This window comes from Pseudorca crassidens, chromosome 4, assembly GCF_039906515.1.
Source record: "Pseudorca crassidens isolate mPseCra1 chromosome 4, mPseCra1.hap1, whole genome shotgun sequence".
Taxonomy (NCBI): Eukaryota; Metazoa; Chordata; class Mammalia; order Artiodactyla; family Delphinidae; genus Pseudorca; species Pseudorca crassidens.
The window spans coordinates 116,796,714-116,814,738 of record NC_090299.1 but is presented as its reverse complement, the minus strand read 5'-3'; the positions used below and the strand labels follow the sequence as shown (position 1 = coordinate 116,814,738).

The window sequence follows — 18,025 nt, the reverse complement described above, 5'->3', positions numbered from 1 at the left end:
TCATAGAACCTCCATGCTGTTACATTATCATTTTTTTTTAACAAAGTAAGTTTGCCAAGAAAATCTTTAGTGTTGTCATAACATGCAACTCTCAAACTGTGGTGTCAAGTCAGACTTTTGTATTTGTTCTTATCGCTTGAGAATCTTAAGTAACATCAGTCTTACTACATAAAGACACAAAACGAAGAGTTTTGCATTGTGTAGTGATTTAGAGTTAGGTGGGAATAATAATTACAGTCAGTTAAGGCTCCTAATTTCTAGAAAGGAGGGAGGGGCTTAAAGGGGGCATTCTGTTGGAGGAGGAGCCAGGAGGATTAGTGTTGAGGCAGTATGTACACAGTGAGCACACTGAAGCCACCGGGGCAGCTTGTAGAAGAGAAACAGTGCTGATGGGAATCATGGAAGGGGTGAGAGGTACCCCATGGCACCACCACCACTGATGGTACTCTGTGTTTTACAGTTCTTTTGGACCTCTCTTTTGCCTCCATTACTTCATTGTGCTTAAAGTTTTGTTTGATGATTTGTTTTGCCCTTTAGTAGTTAGACAGAATCAATTTACAACTAATAAACTGACTTAATTTTTCTCTCAAAGGGAGGCTATGTGTCACTGACAGTTGACGAACTGTTTGCTTATCACAGACTGTCTTAAGTCAGTAAGAAACTTCAGTCTCCATCCATAACACTTTTATCCTGCAGAAATTATTTCTTCCAACATTTATCATGACTTCTGGCCATGAACATCATTTTGCTTAAAGTAGTACATAAGAGCTAATGGTCTTATTTCTAACGGTAGTAGATGTACTCATCTTGCCTTAGCCTGATTTGTTGGAGGGTCTGGTCTTAGGCTGGTGGACATCAATTTTCTTAAGACATTTTTTTCCTGCTGGAATTTAGGGGAAGATGCATCTCTGCCTATTACCAGTGGAGGGAGCTACCAAGTATTGGTGAACAATGTGTTTTATTTCACACAACGTGTGGTGGACAAGCTTTGGCAAGGCATGTTCAACAAAGAATCTAAACTTCTTATAGATTTTATAATTCAACTAATTGCACAGGTAATCCATTGTCACATTAGTTGTAGAGTACATGTTTTCCTATTGAAAAACTTTGCCTCGGGTGTCAAAATTGTTGGAAATAAGTGTAACTAGTAAGATAATGAATGTTGACATTTTAATGTAAAGTTCAGCTTATTAGAAGTGAATAAAACGTAGGTCTGTAACCATTCCCCCCCTTACCCGTGGCCCGGTGCCAGTGTGTCCAGTATGTAAAGCTTCCTCATTCTCTCAGGCTGTGGGCTCCCACTGCCTTCCCCACTGGCATTGCTCATTGCTAACCACATAGCTGGACAGCTTCCTGTTGGTTTAAAGACCTTAAGTTAATACGATTTGATAGATTTTCATAGTATGATGCATCAGTGTGTCAAGATTTAACGGAGCATGAAGAGTTGATATTAGAGGAGTATTCTCTTCTTGTAATTGAATCTTTACAAAGTTCACTGTAGTCCTTGTTCCTTTGAAGATGTCATATTAGTGTGTGTTTGTGGTACCTTTTCCGGTTTGGCACAAGTGATAAATCTTATTCAACACACGATGTAGAAAGTAGGAAATACTGTTGTCATGTTATTAGACACACACATGTCACCCAAGAATTTTTTAAGAATAAATTTGTATTTAAGCCAAAGAGAAAAGTTCTCACGTGAGATGAAACAACGTCAGAAGTTCTTTACTAACATTTTAGGTAATTTTTTTATTTTTAGTAATTTTGAGTAGCGATTGATCACCCTTACAAAACTTGTGGGGTAGGAGTCTCTACCCAGATGGCACTTGCCCGTGTTCTGAGGGAGGCTGCTCTGAACACAGATATATATACACACAGCACTCATCTCATTACATTTATGTGTCTCGTGGGTTCTGAACCTCATAATAGCAAGAGCTTTGTATTTTTTATCTTAGCACCCCAGTACTTAGCATGGTGTCTGATACATAATAAACCTAATAAATGTTCATGTGTAAATGATAAGCAGACTTTTTTTGTCCATTTTATTAAAGTATCTCTCATATCTTTAGTCAAAAAGAAGATCCCAGGGATTGTCACTGGATGCGGTTTATCACTGCCTCAATAGGACCATATTGTACCAGTTCTCCCGGGCACACAAAACAGTCCCGCAGCAAGTAGCTCTCCTTGATTCACTCAGGGTCCTGACTGTAAACAGGAACTTGATCCTGGGCCCTGGGAACCATGACCAAGAATTCATTAGCTGTCTGGCTCACTGCCTCATTAACCTGCATGTTGGAAGGTAACTCTTTTAGGTTCAGTTTGAATTTGTCTTTGATATTTTTCTACCAGAACTCTTTGTTCTACTTTTCTGATTATAACATTTCTTTTTTCTTTAATCTCGGTTTTACTTAAAACTTCATGAGAAGGTAAAAGACAAGGGTTGAATTTCTGCAGTGAAATAATGAGTATATTTTTGCTTTAATTTTCTGTATCTTTAAATTTTTTGTTAATCACATGTCACATATATAATTTTTAAATAAGAGTTTGCTTTTCAAGTAAATTAGATACACACTATTGGAGGTTAAGAGGGGTAAAAAGATAAGAATGCAATAAATAAATGCAATATATGTTAAATGGGTAAAATTAGTATTTTGCCACTGATTGCTTTGCAAGGTATTTCTTTGGTGTCTGCTGGGGGCCAGGCATTGGATTAGGGACTGGGATGAAATGTGAATGAGACAGACCCTGTGGCAGGTCTTGGAGCATGCAGTCTACGAGGGAGGATCCATAACTAAGCAATGTGCTCTTGCTACAAGCACGGTGCTTTGGGAACACATAACAGGTGCCCCTAGCCTGGGAGAGACACCTGCTGAGTTACAGCTTGAACCTGGTTGAGGATGAAGTTAATCCTCCAACGAGAATGGGGAAGAGTGATGTGGGAAGAAAGAGTCATCTATGCGATTGCCCAGAGGGCAAAAAGAATATGGCACATGTAGGAAACTGCAGGTATTTCACTGCTGCTGGAGCAAAGAGTGGTGAGATAAGATATGGGAAAGGGGGCACAGTCATAGGAGGAGAATGTTCTTAAATGAACTTTTCGTAATTTTTAGGTAAAAATGTTAATAGTGATAAAAAAGTGTCTTAAATAGTACGATTCTCCTCTTAATGCTGTAATTTAGTTTAATTACATTCAGTCGAGTGGATCTGTGACATCATTGCTTAAAAATGGCATTTTCATGATAAACTATAAGTTCTGTTCTGTGCATCTGCCAAATGTCTGCCACTTATGGAGCTCTGTGACAGAGCCAGCGTTTACTTGTGTCTGCAGAGTAGTACTTAGGCATCACAGTTTACAGCTGCAGTAATTTCCTTCATATAGTTTAAACTGACTGGAATTTTTCAGCAATGTGGATGGGTTTGGACTGGAAGCAGAAGCCCGCATGACTACATGGCACATTATGATCCCCTCGGACATTGAACCAGATGGTGGTTACAGCCAAGATATTAGTGAAGGTAGTTATCTCAATTTTTTCCCCCTTTTCTCTCCACTCATTTCTAAGATATAACCAAAAAATCGGACTTCAGAAACCGCCAACATTGACAACCAATCTCTCCATAGGGCATACCTGAACATATACCAATATGCCCGCCAGCATATACCAACGTGCTAGCTGTACATCTCCTTATGCCAGGATGAGTAAACCCCTGATATTGCTCGCCCTCCACATTTTATAGTAACACCAGGAAACTTGGTGATACTTACATTTGCACAAGCAGTAGTGCAAATATGATACTAACTTGGCGCTTACTATTAAGAGAGCTGGCTATTGATAGTATTAGGCCAATCACAGTAGAGGCAAATATTGCTTGAGACAGATTGTCAGTACTACCATTTTTATTCTTTCTCCCTTTTTTAAATCTAGTTTTCCCACTGATTTTGTAATTATCGTGCATATGAGAGTCTTTGGGTGGATTGATTTCTAATTTCCAACGTTGTTCAGTTGAAAAGATTAGATAATTACAGAAGTGTTTGTCTCTCCAGCAATATTTAGTGTGGTAGTTTTGCATATGATTTTATCCTTTGTAGGTCCAGCACTCATTCTTTCATTCATTTAAGCATTAATTTGTTCTCTGTTCTTTCACTAAAATTTCTTAAACCCCAGACACTAAGGACACAGTGATTGTTTTCACCCCCCAAGGAACTAACAGTCTAGAACACTGGTTCTCAAAGTGAGGTGCTCAGACTAGTAACATTGACATCATTTGGGAACTAGTTAGAAAAGCAGATTCTCTGGCCCCATTCAGATCTACTGAGTACTCAGTACTCAGATACTCTGGGGGATGAAGACCAGCAATCTGTTTGAACAACCTCCCAGGTGATTTTGATGCTTGCTAAAGATGGACTGGCCTAGAGCAGGAGTCGGACAAATTAGCAAGGAGTCCAAAGCAAGATGGAATTTAATAGTAAAAGCTCTAAAAATATTTGTTTACTATTTCTTTCCTTTTGCAAAATCATCAAGAACAATTAACTTATTTGTGAATATACCTTAAATATTTAGATCTAAAATTTACTTTTAAGTGGAGAATAAGTTCTTTTCTTTTATAGAAGAAGCTAGACAATGAAATATATATGTAATTTCCAGTTTTATAAATATGTAGTCTTTTTGCTTGATATAAAGTTTTTTGGTTTTTTTTTTAAGTTTTCCAAGTAGCCAATCGCATTTTTGGTTATCTGAATAATCCTTTTTTTGTTGTTTTGTTTTTTTTTTTTGGTTTGTTTGTTTGTTTTTGCGGTACGCGGGCCTCTCACGTTGCGAAGCACAGGCTCCGGACGCGCAGGCTCAGCAGCCATGGCTCACGGGCCCAGCCGCTCCGCGGCATGTGGGATCTTCCCGGACCGGGGCACGAACCCATGTCCCCTGCATCGGCAGGCGGACTCTCAACCACTGCGCCACCAGGGAAGCCCTGAATAATCCTTTTTTACTGAACTGGCTATGATATGAAGCATTTTTTGGACAATTAAGTACTATACATCTAAGTTGAAATTCTTCAATAAAAAAGAAAAAAAATACTAACTACCTTTATATTCTTTTTGATCAGTTGCTGTTTTTTATTTCCTAGGGCGTCAGCTTCTCATAAAAGCTGTCAACAGAGTTTGGACTGAATTGATTCATAGTAAGAAACAAACCTTGGAGGAGCTTTTCAAAGTCACTCTACCAGTGAATGAAAGAGGCCATGTGGACATAGCTATAGCAAAGCCGCTCATTGAAGAAGCCGGTTTGAAATGTTGGCAGAATCATCTAGGTAAGACAGTTTACAGATATCATGTGACAAAGGGACTTACATACAACTATCATATATGGGTGCACTTTGGATATGAAATTAAAACTTTCCCCGAAAGATATTATGATGACAATAGAAATGAAAATCAATACAGTATAGCCCATTCTAGAATGATTATGCTGAGATTAGGCTTTTCTTCTTAGATTTTTCTTTTAATTTTATTTTGTTTTTGTTTGTTTTTTTTTTTTTTTTGCGGTACACGGGCCTCTCACTGTTGTGGCCTCTCCCGTTGTGGAGCACAGGCTCTGGACGCGCATGCTCAGCAGCCATGGCTCATGGGCCCAGCCACTCCGCAGTATGTGGGATCTTCCCAGACCGGGGCACGAACTCATGTCCCCCGCATCAGCAGGCTCAACCACTGCGCCACCAGGGAAGCCCTCTTTTAATTTAAAAAAAAAATTTTTTTTTTTATATGTGTTATACATCAGGCATCTATGAGCTTGGTAAATAATACATTGCTCACAACTTTAGTATGGTCACCATCTTGGTTATGAGTCTACATCCCTTATCTATAATTCTGAAATTCAAAAAGCCCTGAAAACCCAAGGTGTTATTATTAATTTGATGCCAAAACTCACTTGGTAGCAAAACCTAACCTATCTTTGTTTATCCTACTAGGCATTAATATTAATACATTTTGCTGCAGAAATATTAATTATTATATTATTAATTATTGTTTGTTACCTTAGACCTTCTGGTGGTCTAGGGTGATACAGTACATGTACTGTATCACCTTTTTTTTTTTTTTTTTTTTTTTTTATTTTGCGGTATGTGGGCCTCTCACCGTTGTGGCCTCTCCCGTTGCGGAGCACAGGCTCCGGACGTGCAGGCTCAGTGGCCATGGCTCACGGGCCCAGCCGCTCCGCAGCATGTGGGATCTTCCCGGACCGGGGCACGAACCCATGTCCCCTGCATCGGCAGGCAGACTATCAACCACTGCGCCACCAGGGAAGCCAGTGTATCACTTTCTTAAAATTCTAAATTCCAAAGTATACACAACACCAAAGATTTTAGGTAGGGGACTGGGAATTGTTATTAACATAGAAACTGATTACAGTTAAAATAAATTTGCATATTACTGCAGAGCTATGAGGTTTCAAGCAAATGTGAGTTCAACTAGTACAATAAATGTCATGCAGCTATCCTTATACAAGATAAGTAAATATAATATCTGAGAGTGTCTGCATCTGTAACATAAGCTGCTTTTGATAACTACAGAATTGTGGTTTGTAACTATTATGCCAAAGTATTAAAAGTAAGGCTAATAAATACATGGAGAAACTGTAAAATACTCTAATTTTAATTTTGTAGCCCATGAAAAGAAATGCATAAGTCGAGGAGAAGCTTTAGTGCCCACCACACAATCCAAATTGTCCCGTGTCAGCAGTGGTTTTGGTCTTTCCAAGTTAACGGGATCGAGAAGGAATCGAAAGGAAAGTGGGCTTCATAAACACAGTCTTTCCACCCAGGTACATTGTTTCGTTTTATTAATGATATGATTAGAAATTTGTAATTCAAGGTTTAGTTGTAGTGTTTTATATAATACACTTAATACATGCAAGCATATGATTTGAAATGGAACTTTTCTGCATTTTTGCTTTAGACAGAAGAGAGAAATAACTCAGGTTGTGGAGCCTTCTCCCATTTTATTATAAAATTGCACTATGAGTGTTGTGTATTTACATCCATTGCATAACTGGACATAAAATGAGATTCAGATATTGATATATGATAGACTATGGATAATTTTTTCTCAGCTCTCCCAAACCTTCCATTTTATTAATAGTTATATAAATTTTAAAGCAACAGCAGACAAAATAGCTTTTTATTTTTTATAATTTTGTTGTACATGCCTGAGATTGATTTTTTTTTTTAACTCATCTACCTCCAGCATTAATTTCTTCCTCATCATACTGTCTTTGCCATCGCAGAATATTAGTGGCAGCTGTGAAAAGGGCCTGGGAGAAACCATGTGTATGAGTCATTCCATGTGTCAGGTTGGGTTCCCCAGGAAGCACACTCTGAGAGGGAGTTTAGTGTGCAGGATGTTTATTAGGGGTGCCCTTGATATTTGTGGATGGGAGAAGAAGGAAGCAGGATTGGTCACAGGGAAATGTCAGGCTACAATGCAGGTCTGGCGACAGACCCAGCTGTGACCCAGGTGGAGCTTTGGTACCAAAATGACCTGTCAGAGTTGACCTTTACTGAGCTGAAATGGCTGAGCCTGCTTGCCTCCAAATCAGCCAGTGATTGTGGGGTGCCCACAGCTCTCTGCAGCTGAGGAGATCCCTGAAATACTGACAGCGCTCCCAGAAGTTGTGGCAGTGAGCCCTTCCTTGAAAGGGGCACTGGGGGATGGGGGGTATATGGATCTGTGTCCATCACATAAGCCTCTATCAGATTCATTATATAATTAATCTTTCAGAGTTTTCTGTGGGGTTTTTTGGGTGTTGTTGTGATGCCTTTAATAGAATTTTAACTAACTTGGGGGCATTATTTCAAGGCTAGTTAACATTTTTTTTCAGGAAATCATGAAATATTAAGACTTTTTCCACTCATTGTTAGGAGATTTCTCAGTGGATGTTTACACACATCGCGGTTGTTCGTGACTTAGTAGACACACAATATAAGGAATATCAGGAGGTAAGAATCATAATCATAATAATGGTTTGTTTTGCATTCTTTGAGTGAGAAAAGATTGTTTCCCTTGGTATCTTCCTCCTGCTTTTAAGAATAAGTTGCTGAACTGAATTTATCATGAGATAATGTTTTGTTTTGTTTTTTTTGCGGTACGCATGCCTCTCATGTTATGGCCTCTCCCGTTGCGGAGCACAGGCTCCGGACGCGCAGGCTCAATGGCCATGGCTCACGGGTGTAGCCACTCCGCAGCATGTGGGATCTTCCCGGACTGGGGCACGAACCCGTGTCCCCTGCATCGGCAGGCGGACTCTCAACCACTGCGCCACAGGGAAGCCCAGATAATGTTTTTGATTATCCCTGCCAGCAGCTACTTTGGCCATTGGTTTTAACATAGAAAGACTGGAACTTCCTACAGGCAAACTGCATTAAAAAGTGACAGACTGGAGATCAGCACAGCTGAATCCTAATGACATTCACTACCAACATATTGCATGTGTCTGTTCTTAATAAAAATTAAAATATTGGAAAGATCCCTTTCTTTCATACTTAACAAGGAGACCATGAAAATGTGCATCAAAATCTCTAAGAAGTCTCTAAAATTCTAAAAAATTAAAAGATAAAGGTATTTTTTATTACAAGTGCTTGGTGATTTTGTCAGTAAGAAATATTTTCAGTGAAATCCTCTTGATGAATTCATAGTTACTCAACAACTTATTCGAAATATTTTATTTCCATGGCAGCTGAGTTATATCTTATTAAAGATTTCTGAATGATAAGCTGCTAATATTTTATGGGCATGATACTAGATACTTAGTTGTTACAGGGGATTTCCTCCTGCCAGGAACACATAAGTACTATGATGGTATCATTATAATATCAAGATTACTCCTTCAATAATCATTAGTGTTAGTTGTACAGTATAAAGGGATCTTTATTCTTAAATTGTATACTTATATTCCATGAATTATTAGATAAGCATCTAATCATTAGGTGCTTAGTTTTAAGCATCTACTGTTGAAATGTTACACATTTTGACATTTGACAAATAGAAAGAAGTTATTCCAAGTCATAAATTTCCATTTAAGTAAGGTGGTTTGGATCTATACCAGGGCCAAGTAACAATGGTTTTCCTTTAATTTTTATATGAATGTTAAGTTCCCTATCAGAGATGCATGTGTATATTCTTTACCTAAAATTATTGGAAATGTTACGGTGATTACCAGGAATCTAGTGTGTTGGCAATATTTCTTGATGTGGCTTTCTAGATTTTCTTTTATTCATGTTCTAGTAACTGTTTTACAATTGGGGGTGGGGAAGGGGTTTCATCCTTAAATTACTGTCTTTATTAACTCACACTGGACAAACCATTTCCATGTATTTTCATAAGTAATATTACCATCGTCCCTGTCCCTGAGCTACAAGTTCCTTCAGCACTCTGGTCAGGTGTACTGCACACGCTACCCTGTAGGGATCTTCCATGTATTGTATACTTGGTGCTAAAATAATCGGGCCATCACTAAAACCCCACCTTCTCACAAGATCGGCAGCTTACTTTAACCATAAATAAATGTAACTTTACTTTTATAATATTGCCTGAAATTACCTGGATTGGTTTTTGTTTCCAAAGAATAACTTGGTTTCAAGGTACTTGTAGACTGTTCATTGTTGCTTGTGCTTTTGCTTGAAAACCAACCTGGACTCCCTCTTGTTAGCGTCAGCAGAATGCCCTGAAGTACGTGACGGAGGAGTGGTGCCAAATCGAGTACGAGCTGCTGCGGGAGCGGGGGCTCTGGGGCCCCCCTATTGGTTCCCATCTCGACAAATGGATGTTGGAGATGACGGAAGGGCCCTGCAGAATGAGGAAGAAAATGGTGCGGAATGATATGTTTTACACCCATTACCCTTACGTGCCGGAAACGGAACAAGAGACAAATGTGGCGGTGAGTGCGCAGAATTCAGCGTTTGTAGTGACGCTTCCATGTCTTTCTTCTTTTTTGTAAGCGTTTTCCCTTATTTGGTTAATTACGAAAAACACCTAATTTAGAAGATTTGATGAACTATAATAAGTTGATAATGCCAGGGTGCTGGCGGTGGAATGAAAAGGTGCAGCAGGGAGCCTTCACAGTGCAGTGGTTTGGATCTTAGACCCTGGAGCCAGCTGCCAGGTTTGAAACCTGCCTCTGCCCCTTCACTAGCTGGTGACCTTGTACTGGCCACGTTAACCTCTTCAGCTTCTGCTTTCTTTATGCCTAAAATGGAGAAAATAACAGTTCCATCTTAGAAGCTATTGGGAGGATTAAATTAATTAAAATTAATAAAGTACTTAGAATAGTGTCTGGCACAGAATAAGCACTATATAAGTGAGTGTTAATAAAATAAACATTGCCACTAAGCAATATTCTTTGAAGAAATACAGAGCACAGTTAAAGAATAATGATAGCCTGAGTGTATAGATCTTCCCATTTATATTGAGAAGCTTCATCACTGGCTCCACGGGTATAAAACGAACAACATTTGCCCCTCAAGTTCCTTTTTATTCAGACAGGTTGCCCTTCCTAAAGCCTTCATTCAGATTTTTGCACTGACCATAAAAATTTTGTCTGAAATAATCATGATCTAGGAATCATGTTTTTGTGTTCGGGAAAATACAGTCTTCCCCAATAAAGTCACTGCAAATTTGGAAGAGAAACCCTTCATGGTTTAAGTACTTTCACATACTTGACTTTAATATGATTCTCTCAACAATTGAAGAAACTAAGATTTATAAAGAAGACTTGACACATGTGTCTTCTAGTAAGTAGTTCAGATCATATAACATGAGACAACTTGCATTGTTCCAGTGTCTCTTTTTTTCCCAACCAAAACCCTGGCTCCATTTATCTTGTGCTAATTGACTATACATTTGTCCTGATGCTACTTAGAATATAGGCCTTAGACCTGCTAATATATAGTTATTTAAGTTTTTTTTTTTTTAAGATAGCTCCCTGAAGTTTACTTTTCTCAAAATTATTCCGTTCTGTCAAGAATGCCGTACTTGGGGGACTTCCCTGGTTAAGACTTCGCTTTCCAATGCAGGGGGCGTGGGTTGGCTCCCTGGTCAAAGAGCTAAGATCACACATGCCTTGTGGCCAAAAACCCAAAACATATCGGGACTTCCCTGATGGCACAGTGGTTAAGAACCTGCCTGCCAATGCAGGGGACATGTGTTCAATCCTTGGTCCGGAAAGATCCCACATGCCGCAGAGCAGCTAAGCCCGTGTGCCACAACTACTGAGCCTGGGCCCTAGAGCTTGCGAGCCACAACTACTGAAGCCTGTGTGCCTAGAGCCCGTGCTCCTCAGCAAGAGAAGCCACCGCAATGAGAAGCCCATGCACCACAACGAAGAGTAGCCCCCGCTCGCCACAACTAGAGAAAGCCCATGTGCAGCAACAAACACCCAATGCAACCAAAAATAAATAAATAAAAAATAAAGTAAAATTTTAAAACAGAAGAACAAATTCAATAAAGACTATTAAAAAATGATAAAAATAAAATAAAAAAAGAATGCCATACTTGATAAATTTTAATTTAAAGCACTGTAATTTCTAATACTAGCACACTATGTAGAAAAAAAAATCCACCCATATTTTTGCAGCCTTTTAATAGCACCTACATTTGTCAGATCAGACTAGCAATATAATCTCTATTCTTCATCCATTTTTCCCAAATAAATAATTGAATAAGAGTTTAAGCCTGTAGCAATTTGATAAAATATTTCTTACTGAGTCAACACTCATTCAAATTGAATCCATTCAGGGATAGGAAAATAGAAGATGTGCTCTCCTAAATACGTGACCATTCACTATTTCTATATAACTGAGGCATATACTTTTTGAGTTACATAACCATAGTATTTTTTTTTATTGTGTCTACACCTTTCCTTCTTTATAACAGTGTCATTTGTTTTACAAAAGTATATTTGAAGTTCTGTATCAGATAAAAACAAAATAACCTATTCAGAGTCCACACTTACAACCTTAATATCATTAGCATTTTACCTAAGCCAAGGAGTTCATCAGTCTGTGAAATCTAAACAGACAGTCTCAGAAATAAGTATGAACCATACGGAACTTTTTTTTTTTTTAAACCAGATGGGTTACATATTGGGAAATACAAGGCAGTCAAGAAATGTTAGAGATACGTTTACAAAAAAGGAAAAAGCAGGTGGGAAGGGGAGATGATTACAGATTGTAGAATTCATGCTGCTGCTTAAGTTCATGAACAAGTCAAGGTTAATCTGCTATGATGAAGTTTTCTGAATGAATAATGATTTTGGTGTTGCTCGTTCAAACTCTTTTGTAAATTTGAAACCCCATTAAATGTCCAGTTTTTTTCTTATGGAATATGCAGTCTGGCAATATCAACAGCAAAGAAAATTCCAAAAAGTAGAGCAGCTGCTATCCCACTAACTTCTGTTGTGAAATCAAAAAAGGAGAGCAGATATTTAACGAAGCACAGTGAGCCTTGATAGTCTGCAGAGCGGTCACTTGCAGTTTCCTGTATGTCTCATGACAGCCCTCTGAAGTATAATTATATTATTATCCCAATTCCACAGATGATAAATAGAAGCCTAGAAAATTAAGGAACACCTTCTAGGTCATGCTAAGTACTGGAGCAAGATATAATGACTATAGATTGACAGTTCCTCAGACGTTCCTCACTCTTGAAAAAGGATTCCAATCTTTGGTGGTTTTGAGAAGTTGTCAGTGGACAGTGAATTTCTTCCAGACAGAACCACATATTGGGTTGGCCAAAAAGCTCGTGTGGGTTTTTCCGTAATGTCTTACGGAAAAACCTACACGAACTTTTTGGCCAACCCAATACTAGGTTTTGTCTCTCTAATGCTAAAGAATATCTAGAACTTAATGTTGAGTGAATGGACTTACCAGCACTCTTTCTTCCTAAGTTAGAGTTTATCCATTGCTTCCCATTCAGCATGCTTATAGAATTTTCCTAATTATTTTTCCACTAAAAAGGGCTAGAGTCAAATTTTATGGGGTGTGAAGTTTATATAACTTGGGGAGGCACTATAAGAAAAAGAGTACAAAATTATGAATACAAAATTACTAGGGCCCCACTTCCAGGACTTTGAAAGGAGCCCATGGGAAGTGACGGCTGTTGAGGTATATGCTTCATTAATTTCACCATAAATCCTCCTGTGGTCTGAGCTGTATTAAATATTGCCTCCCAGAGTTAGAGATCAGTCACGTCTTCCCTTTCAGCTCCCATAAACGTGTTGCCCTCCTTGCACCCATGTTTATAAAATATATAGGCAGTACTTTTTGCGACGTTACAGGTATTTCAGGTATAACAGGTACAAACTGAAAATTGCTTTTAAGGCCTTTTGATAGGTAAAACAGGCTTTGCCAGGAGTAAGGACAAATGATTTGATCTTTGCTTTATTTATGAAGAACAATTATTGTTTTAAGTAAAATTTAAATCTTTAGGCCTCTTAATTGAACTAAGAAATAGAGTGATGATTTAAAAGTTATTTCTTGTTTTAAAATCTTTGATGTGTTAGAATCAAGTGATTATTTCTTTAGTTATTAAAGTTTTATTTCTTAAACCTGGATAATGCTACATACTGTATTAAAAAATAGCTTACCCTTTATTATTAGTTTTGAATTTTATTTTTAAATTAGTTGTTTATTTATAGAATGTAGAACATATGTGAGTGTTTCATTTGCCACCGACTTAAAAGCCTTGAAAGTTTATCAACTAAAATTGTTTTAATGAGAACAACAATATTTTTTTTGTCCTGAGAAAAGTTATGTACATGTGGAAAATTCTCCTATCTCACAAAAAAATAATTTATCCCCTTTGCACAGGGACTTTCCTTAGGGGACCATTTTCAAAACTAAAATAGCTATACTGAATTGCACTGTAATTCTGTATTTTAAGTGGTAGTATTAGTTATAAATATTAAGATGTGAGCCTGGGATATGATGAAAATACAAAATATGGTTGTTTTTAAGCAGTTGTCTAATTACTCTGAATCCTAAGGAATGAGACTAAAATTCCATATCTTGCCATTTAAGAAGTTATATTTAAGTACTAAAACCAGGTTTTAGTTCTGTAATCCCCTTATTTTCACAGAATAATAATCACAGAATAATAATCTCAAACAAATTGACTATTCTTTGCAAATATCATTGGGGCAAAGACCTCACCGTTTCCTGTTAATGTTGGGTTGGACTGCTTGGGGCAGAAGGGTAAATGACTTACCTGAAGTTCCTTTTCTAATTAAGGGAGTCTCATGTGGGTGCCTCCACATATATTTTTATATAATATATAGATATCACAGGACTCATAGGAACTAAGCAACTCATTCAAGAAATTCCATTGCCAGCAATATAGAAAAATTGGAAGTAAAGGGAATATAAAATTATTTTCTACAAATTCTGACTTTGAAAAATTTAGGTTTCTATATAAACATAATTATAATAATAATTCAGTTATAAAAGTTTAAAGAGCACTATGATAATACTAAAATTATTAGTATAACATATATCTTCGCTAATGAATGTTGTACCTTTTAGTAAAATAAGATCCTCAGTCAGTAAGTGGTTCAGTGAGCAAATATGTATTAAACTAGCACTGTGCCCTGTGCTGCAGGGAAAATACAATTGTGTACATGTCAGACCCTGCCCACATTCTGGTTGGGGATATATAGTGGACATCAGAATTGGGTTTGACAATAGTAATTGGTCATTTTGCTATATTGGTTTATCACATATCTATCCAGTGATCCACCTTGTTTTTTTATTAATTTCAAAATGAGTTGCAGAGTCAGTACCCTTCACCCCTAAATACTTCCCCATGCATATCAATAGAGTTCAACATTTGTTCATAATTCTTTTTTATTGACATAAATTTTAATATATTGAAATATATAAATTCTAAGTGTACCGTTCAGTGAGTTTTAACAAATGTGTAGTAATACTCATGTAACCCAAATCTTTACCAAGATTGAGAACATAGATGTATATTTTCAAGATTATCCTTCAACATAAGGTATGCTTTTAAAAGTTTGCTTTTAAGGAGAGAGGTTTATTAAAACCATATTAAGTATTTGAAAGTATGCCCAGTAGTTCAATGTTTGTTTTGCCAGGGGAAGCAAACATCTGTAAAAGCATTTTGCTTGCTCATATTTACTCTAGGGAAAGGTACTAGAAGTCATCTCCAGGTACAAACTGTGAAAAGGAAGAAAAATTGGAATGATTCTTGGATGTGTTACTGTCTGTCTGTAGCTGTCTGTGTGTTTACACGCACAAGTCACACACTCCAGCTCAACAGATACTGCCTTCTTGTTAGTCGAGATTTTATTGAGAATAAAATATAGAGTAACTACCTAATTCTTTAGAAAGTAATTTTTACAAAAACTTTTGGTTTGGAAGGTGATGATCCAGGCTTCCTTCTGCTTTCAGCCTTTCTGAGGTCATAGCTGTGAAGGTAGCAAAGGAAATAGGTCCTTGGGCTTTTAGGGGAAGGTGTTTTTTCACTAACAAGCACTTAGTGATTTCTGTGGTATGGGATATTGCAGATAATAGTTTAAACCAGTTGCTTCTGTTACAAAACAGATCTAGGGATAAACACAGTAAAAGGTAGGTGGAAGGTGATAGCTAGCACTAGGTTCTATTATCTGGTTTTCTGTTTTTTCCTTTGAAGCCATATAAAGAGTTGCCTGTAAATCATCCATGACACTGGCAGCCTGTGGTGAAGTTTTGTCTCTGTGATTTTTAAGTTTGTCCTGTTCAGTAGCCTTGAGAATTTTAGTGTAGTTTCTTTTACTTTAAAACTACTTTGGATAAGTGAGAAAATAATCACAAGATGCTAAGTGATTATTTCAAGCAGCTTAGGATATCATATTAATTTTGTGTGAGTGTATCTTCCATATTCCATACAGTCCTCAAGAATATTTTATTTTTGTGTTGTTCTTTGTTATTTTTTTCTGATGTGTCTATACTTAATACCCTGTTTTCAGTCTGAGATCCCAAGTAAACAGCCTGAGACACCCGATGATATCATTCCTCAAAAGGTAAAACACAAAATACCATAAAAGAATGCAAAATACTTGCAGTTTTGTTTTTTTTCCTTTGTGTTATTTTGTTTTGTTTTATTTTGTTTTATTTTAGTGCATGGTAGACTAGACTAACCTAAAGGGTTGACTTTCGATTTGTTGTTTCTATAAGTTCCTTAGAGTTGAAAAGTGAATTTCATTCATGCTGAGAGATGTCCTCGTCTCTCTTGCTTTGTTCTGATTAGCTTTGTAGGGTCTGTATGTTGCTCACTAACAGGCTGAGTATTCACTGCTCTCACCATGAAATGTGTACTGCTTCACACTTAAACTAACAAGTCCCAAGGCATGTTAGTAATGGGCAGCCTGACACTACCAACTTTTTTTTTCAATTACTCAATTTATTCTTCTAGATATTAAACAGTATATATTTTGAGAATGCAGGTGTATTCTCTTTTAAAATTACTTTTTCAATCAGAAGGAACTAAATGGAAACTAAGCATATATGACCACTTTTTAAAATACAATTTTAATTTATTTTAATTAATTTAAATTTATATAATTGTTTTCTTTTTCCAGAAGGATTCAGTACATAATAAAGTAAAAAAAAAAAAAAAATGCAGTTCAGAAATGTCACAGAAATATACCTCAAAATATTTAAGGGAAAATGCTTATAGTTCCAAGTTTAAGTCAGGTATGAAGTCAGTAACCAAGATGTTGTCCCACATCTGTTAATTCATTGTCTTGCCCATCACTAACTATGCTTTCATCTTTTTAAAAATGAACAGTTATGAGTTGAAGATAATTGTTAGATCTCATGTAGAGAATTGTTATAGTACAAAATTTACTACCCTGCTTTCATTTCAAAAATATTGCAGTATTATTAGTTGGTTCATCAGATCCTTCCTTCCATAACTGTAATTTTTTTAAATAGCATTTCAGTACTTTCCTGTGTTATGTATTTCAGTTTCCATTTGCTGCATATCATTCATCAAGGTAGCTTGCAGCTCTCTTCATTCTCTAACTTTATACCTGAAGTTAAAAGAAGGGTAATGGTGGCTTGAGTTAGGCATCTTTTCATCTCAAAATTGGTTCAGTATTTTAGTCTAAATATTCCTGTTGGACACTTGTTTTCTACTTTAGTTGAAAATCATTTTTTTAAAAAGGTCTTGCTTAAAATAAGCATTATTGTAGACAATACATATAACTACCTGAGTCGAAGAGTTAGGCTGATAGAATACTTTCAATTAGACATTCATAGGAAAAGAAAGGTAAGATAATGTTTAGAAAGGGAAGGTCTTTAAGCATGTTTCAAACCCTATCGTTTTCTTAATTGTTAATTTAAAGTCTGGGTCTCATTATGATCAACGTGTATACATATAAATTTTTCCCTATGGTTTTACATTTTTGTAGGAAATTTTAGACCTTAATTTTTCATTAACTATTGTTTTAAGAAAAAAAAAACTTTGGGTCAATTGGAGAACCTGTTTTTAGGATAAAAATTATTCTGAAAAGGAAATGCTCTTGTATCATACACCAAAAAGGTAAATCTTTTCTAATGTTTTTACATAATTAATTTCTTCTTCAAAATGGACTTATATGTTCTTGATATACTCATTTAGTTAGTAAGTTTATGGATCACATTCTTTTACACACAAACAACAGGATGTTTTAGCAAATTAGACATACCAGCTCGGAGTGGCAGGCCAACCAAACAGTGTCATCTGGCCTGAAGTCGGTCGATTCCATATTGGGTCAGGACTCTCTGAAGGTTTGGGCCATTTCCAGAGTTCCAGAGAGACATGGGAATATGAGAACAGGGCAGTTCTGGGTCCCTACCTCCAAATATCTGAAGTAAACACTCACACAGGTAATTCCAACTGAATGGATGGCCCTTTAGGCCTATTTACTTGGGGTGGAAGCAAGGTTTCAGGCTCCTCAGAAACTAGACATCCCCTTGCAACTTGATACTCTCCGACACTGGGCAT

The 18,025-nt window shown here is 37.0% G+C and overlaps 1 protein-coding gene across 7 annotated transcripts in view; it reads left to right on the top strand.

The window, feature by feature from the left end:
- WDFY3 (WD repeat and FYVE domain containing 3) overlaps nucleotides 1-18,025 on the top strand; it is a 264,009-nt gene that overhangs the window by 193,983 nt on the left and 52,001 nt on the right. For 5 of the 7 annotated variants that reach the window (XM_067736490.1, XM_067736492.1, XM_067736494.1 and 2 more), the window contains 8 exons: nucleotides 895-1,055; nucleotides 2,067-2,296; nucleotides 3,401-3,510; nucleotides 5,119-5,301; nucleotides 6,652-6,809; nucleotides 7,906-7,983; nucleotides 9,693-9,920; nucleotides 16,005-16,058. In XM_067736490.1, the coding sequence (XP_067592591.1) occupies nucleotides 895-1,055; nucleotides 2,067-2,296; nucleotides 3,401-3,510; nucleotides 5,119-5,301; nucleotides 6,652-6,809; nucleotides 7,906-7,983; nucleotides 9,693-9,920; nucleotides 16,005-16,058 (1,202 nt within the window). The remainder of the gene's footprint in view (nucleotides 1-894; nucleotides 1,056-2,066; nucleotides 2,297-3,400; nucleotides 3,511-5,118; nucleotides 5,302-6,651; nucleotides 6,810-7,905; nucleotides 7,984-9,692; nucleotides 9,921-16,004; nucleotides 16,059-18,025) is intronic. The other 2 variants (XM_067736495.1, XM_067736493.1) reach the window with 1 other exon arrangement.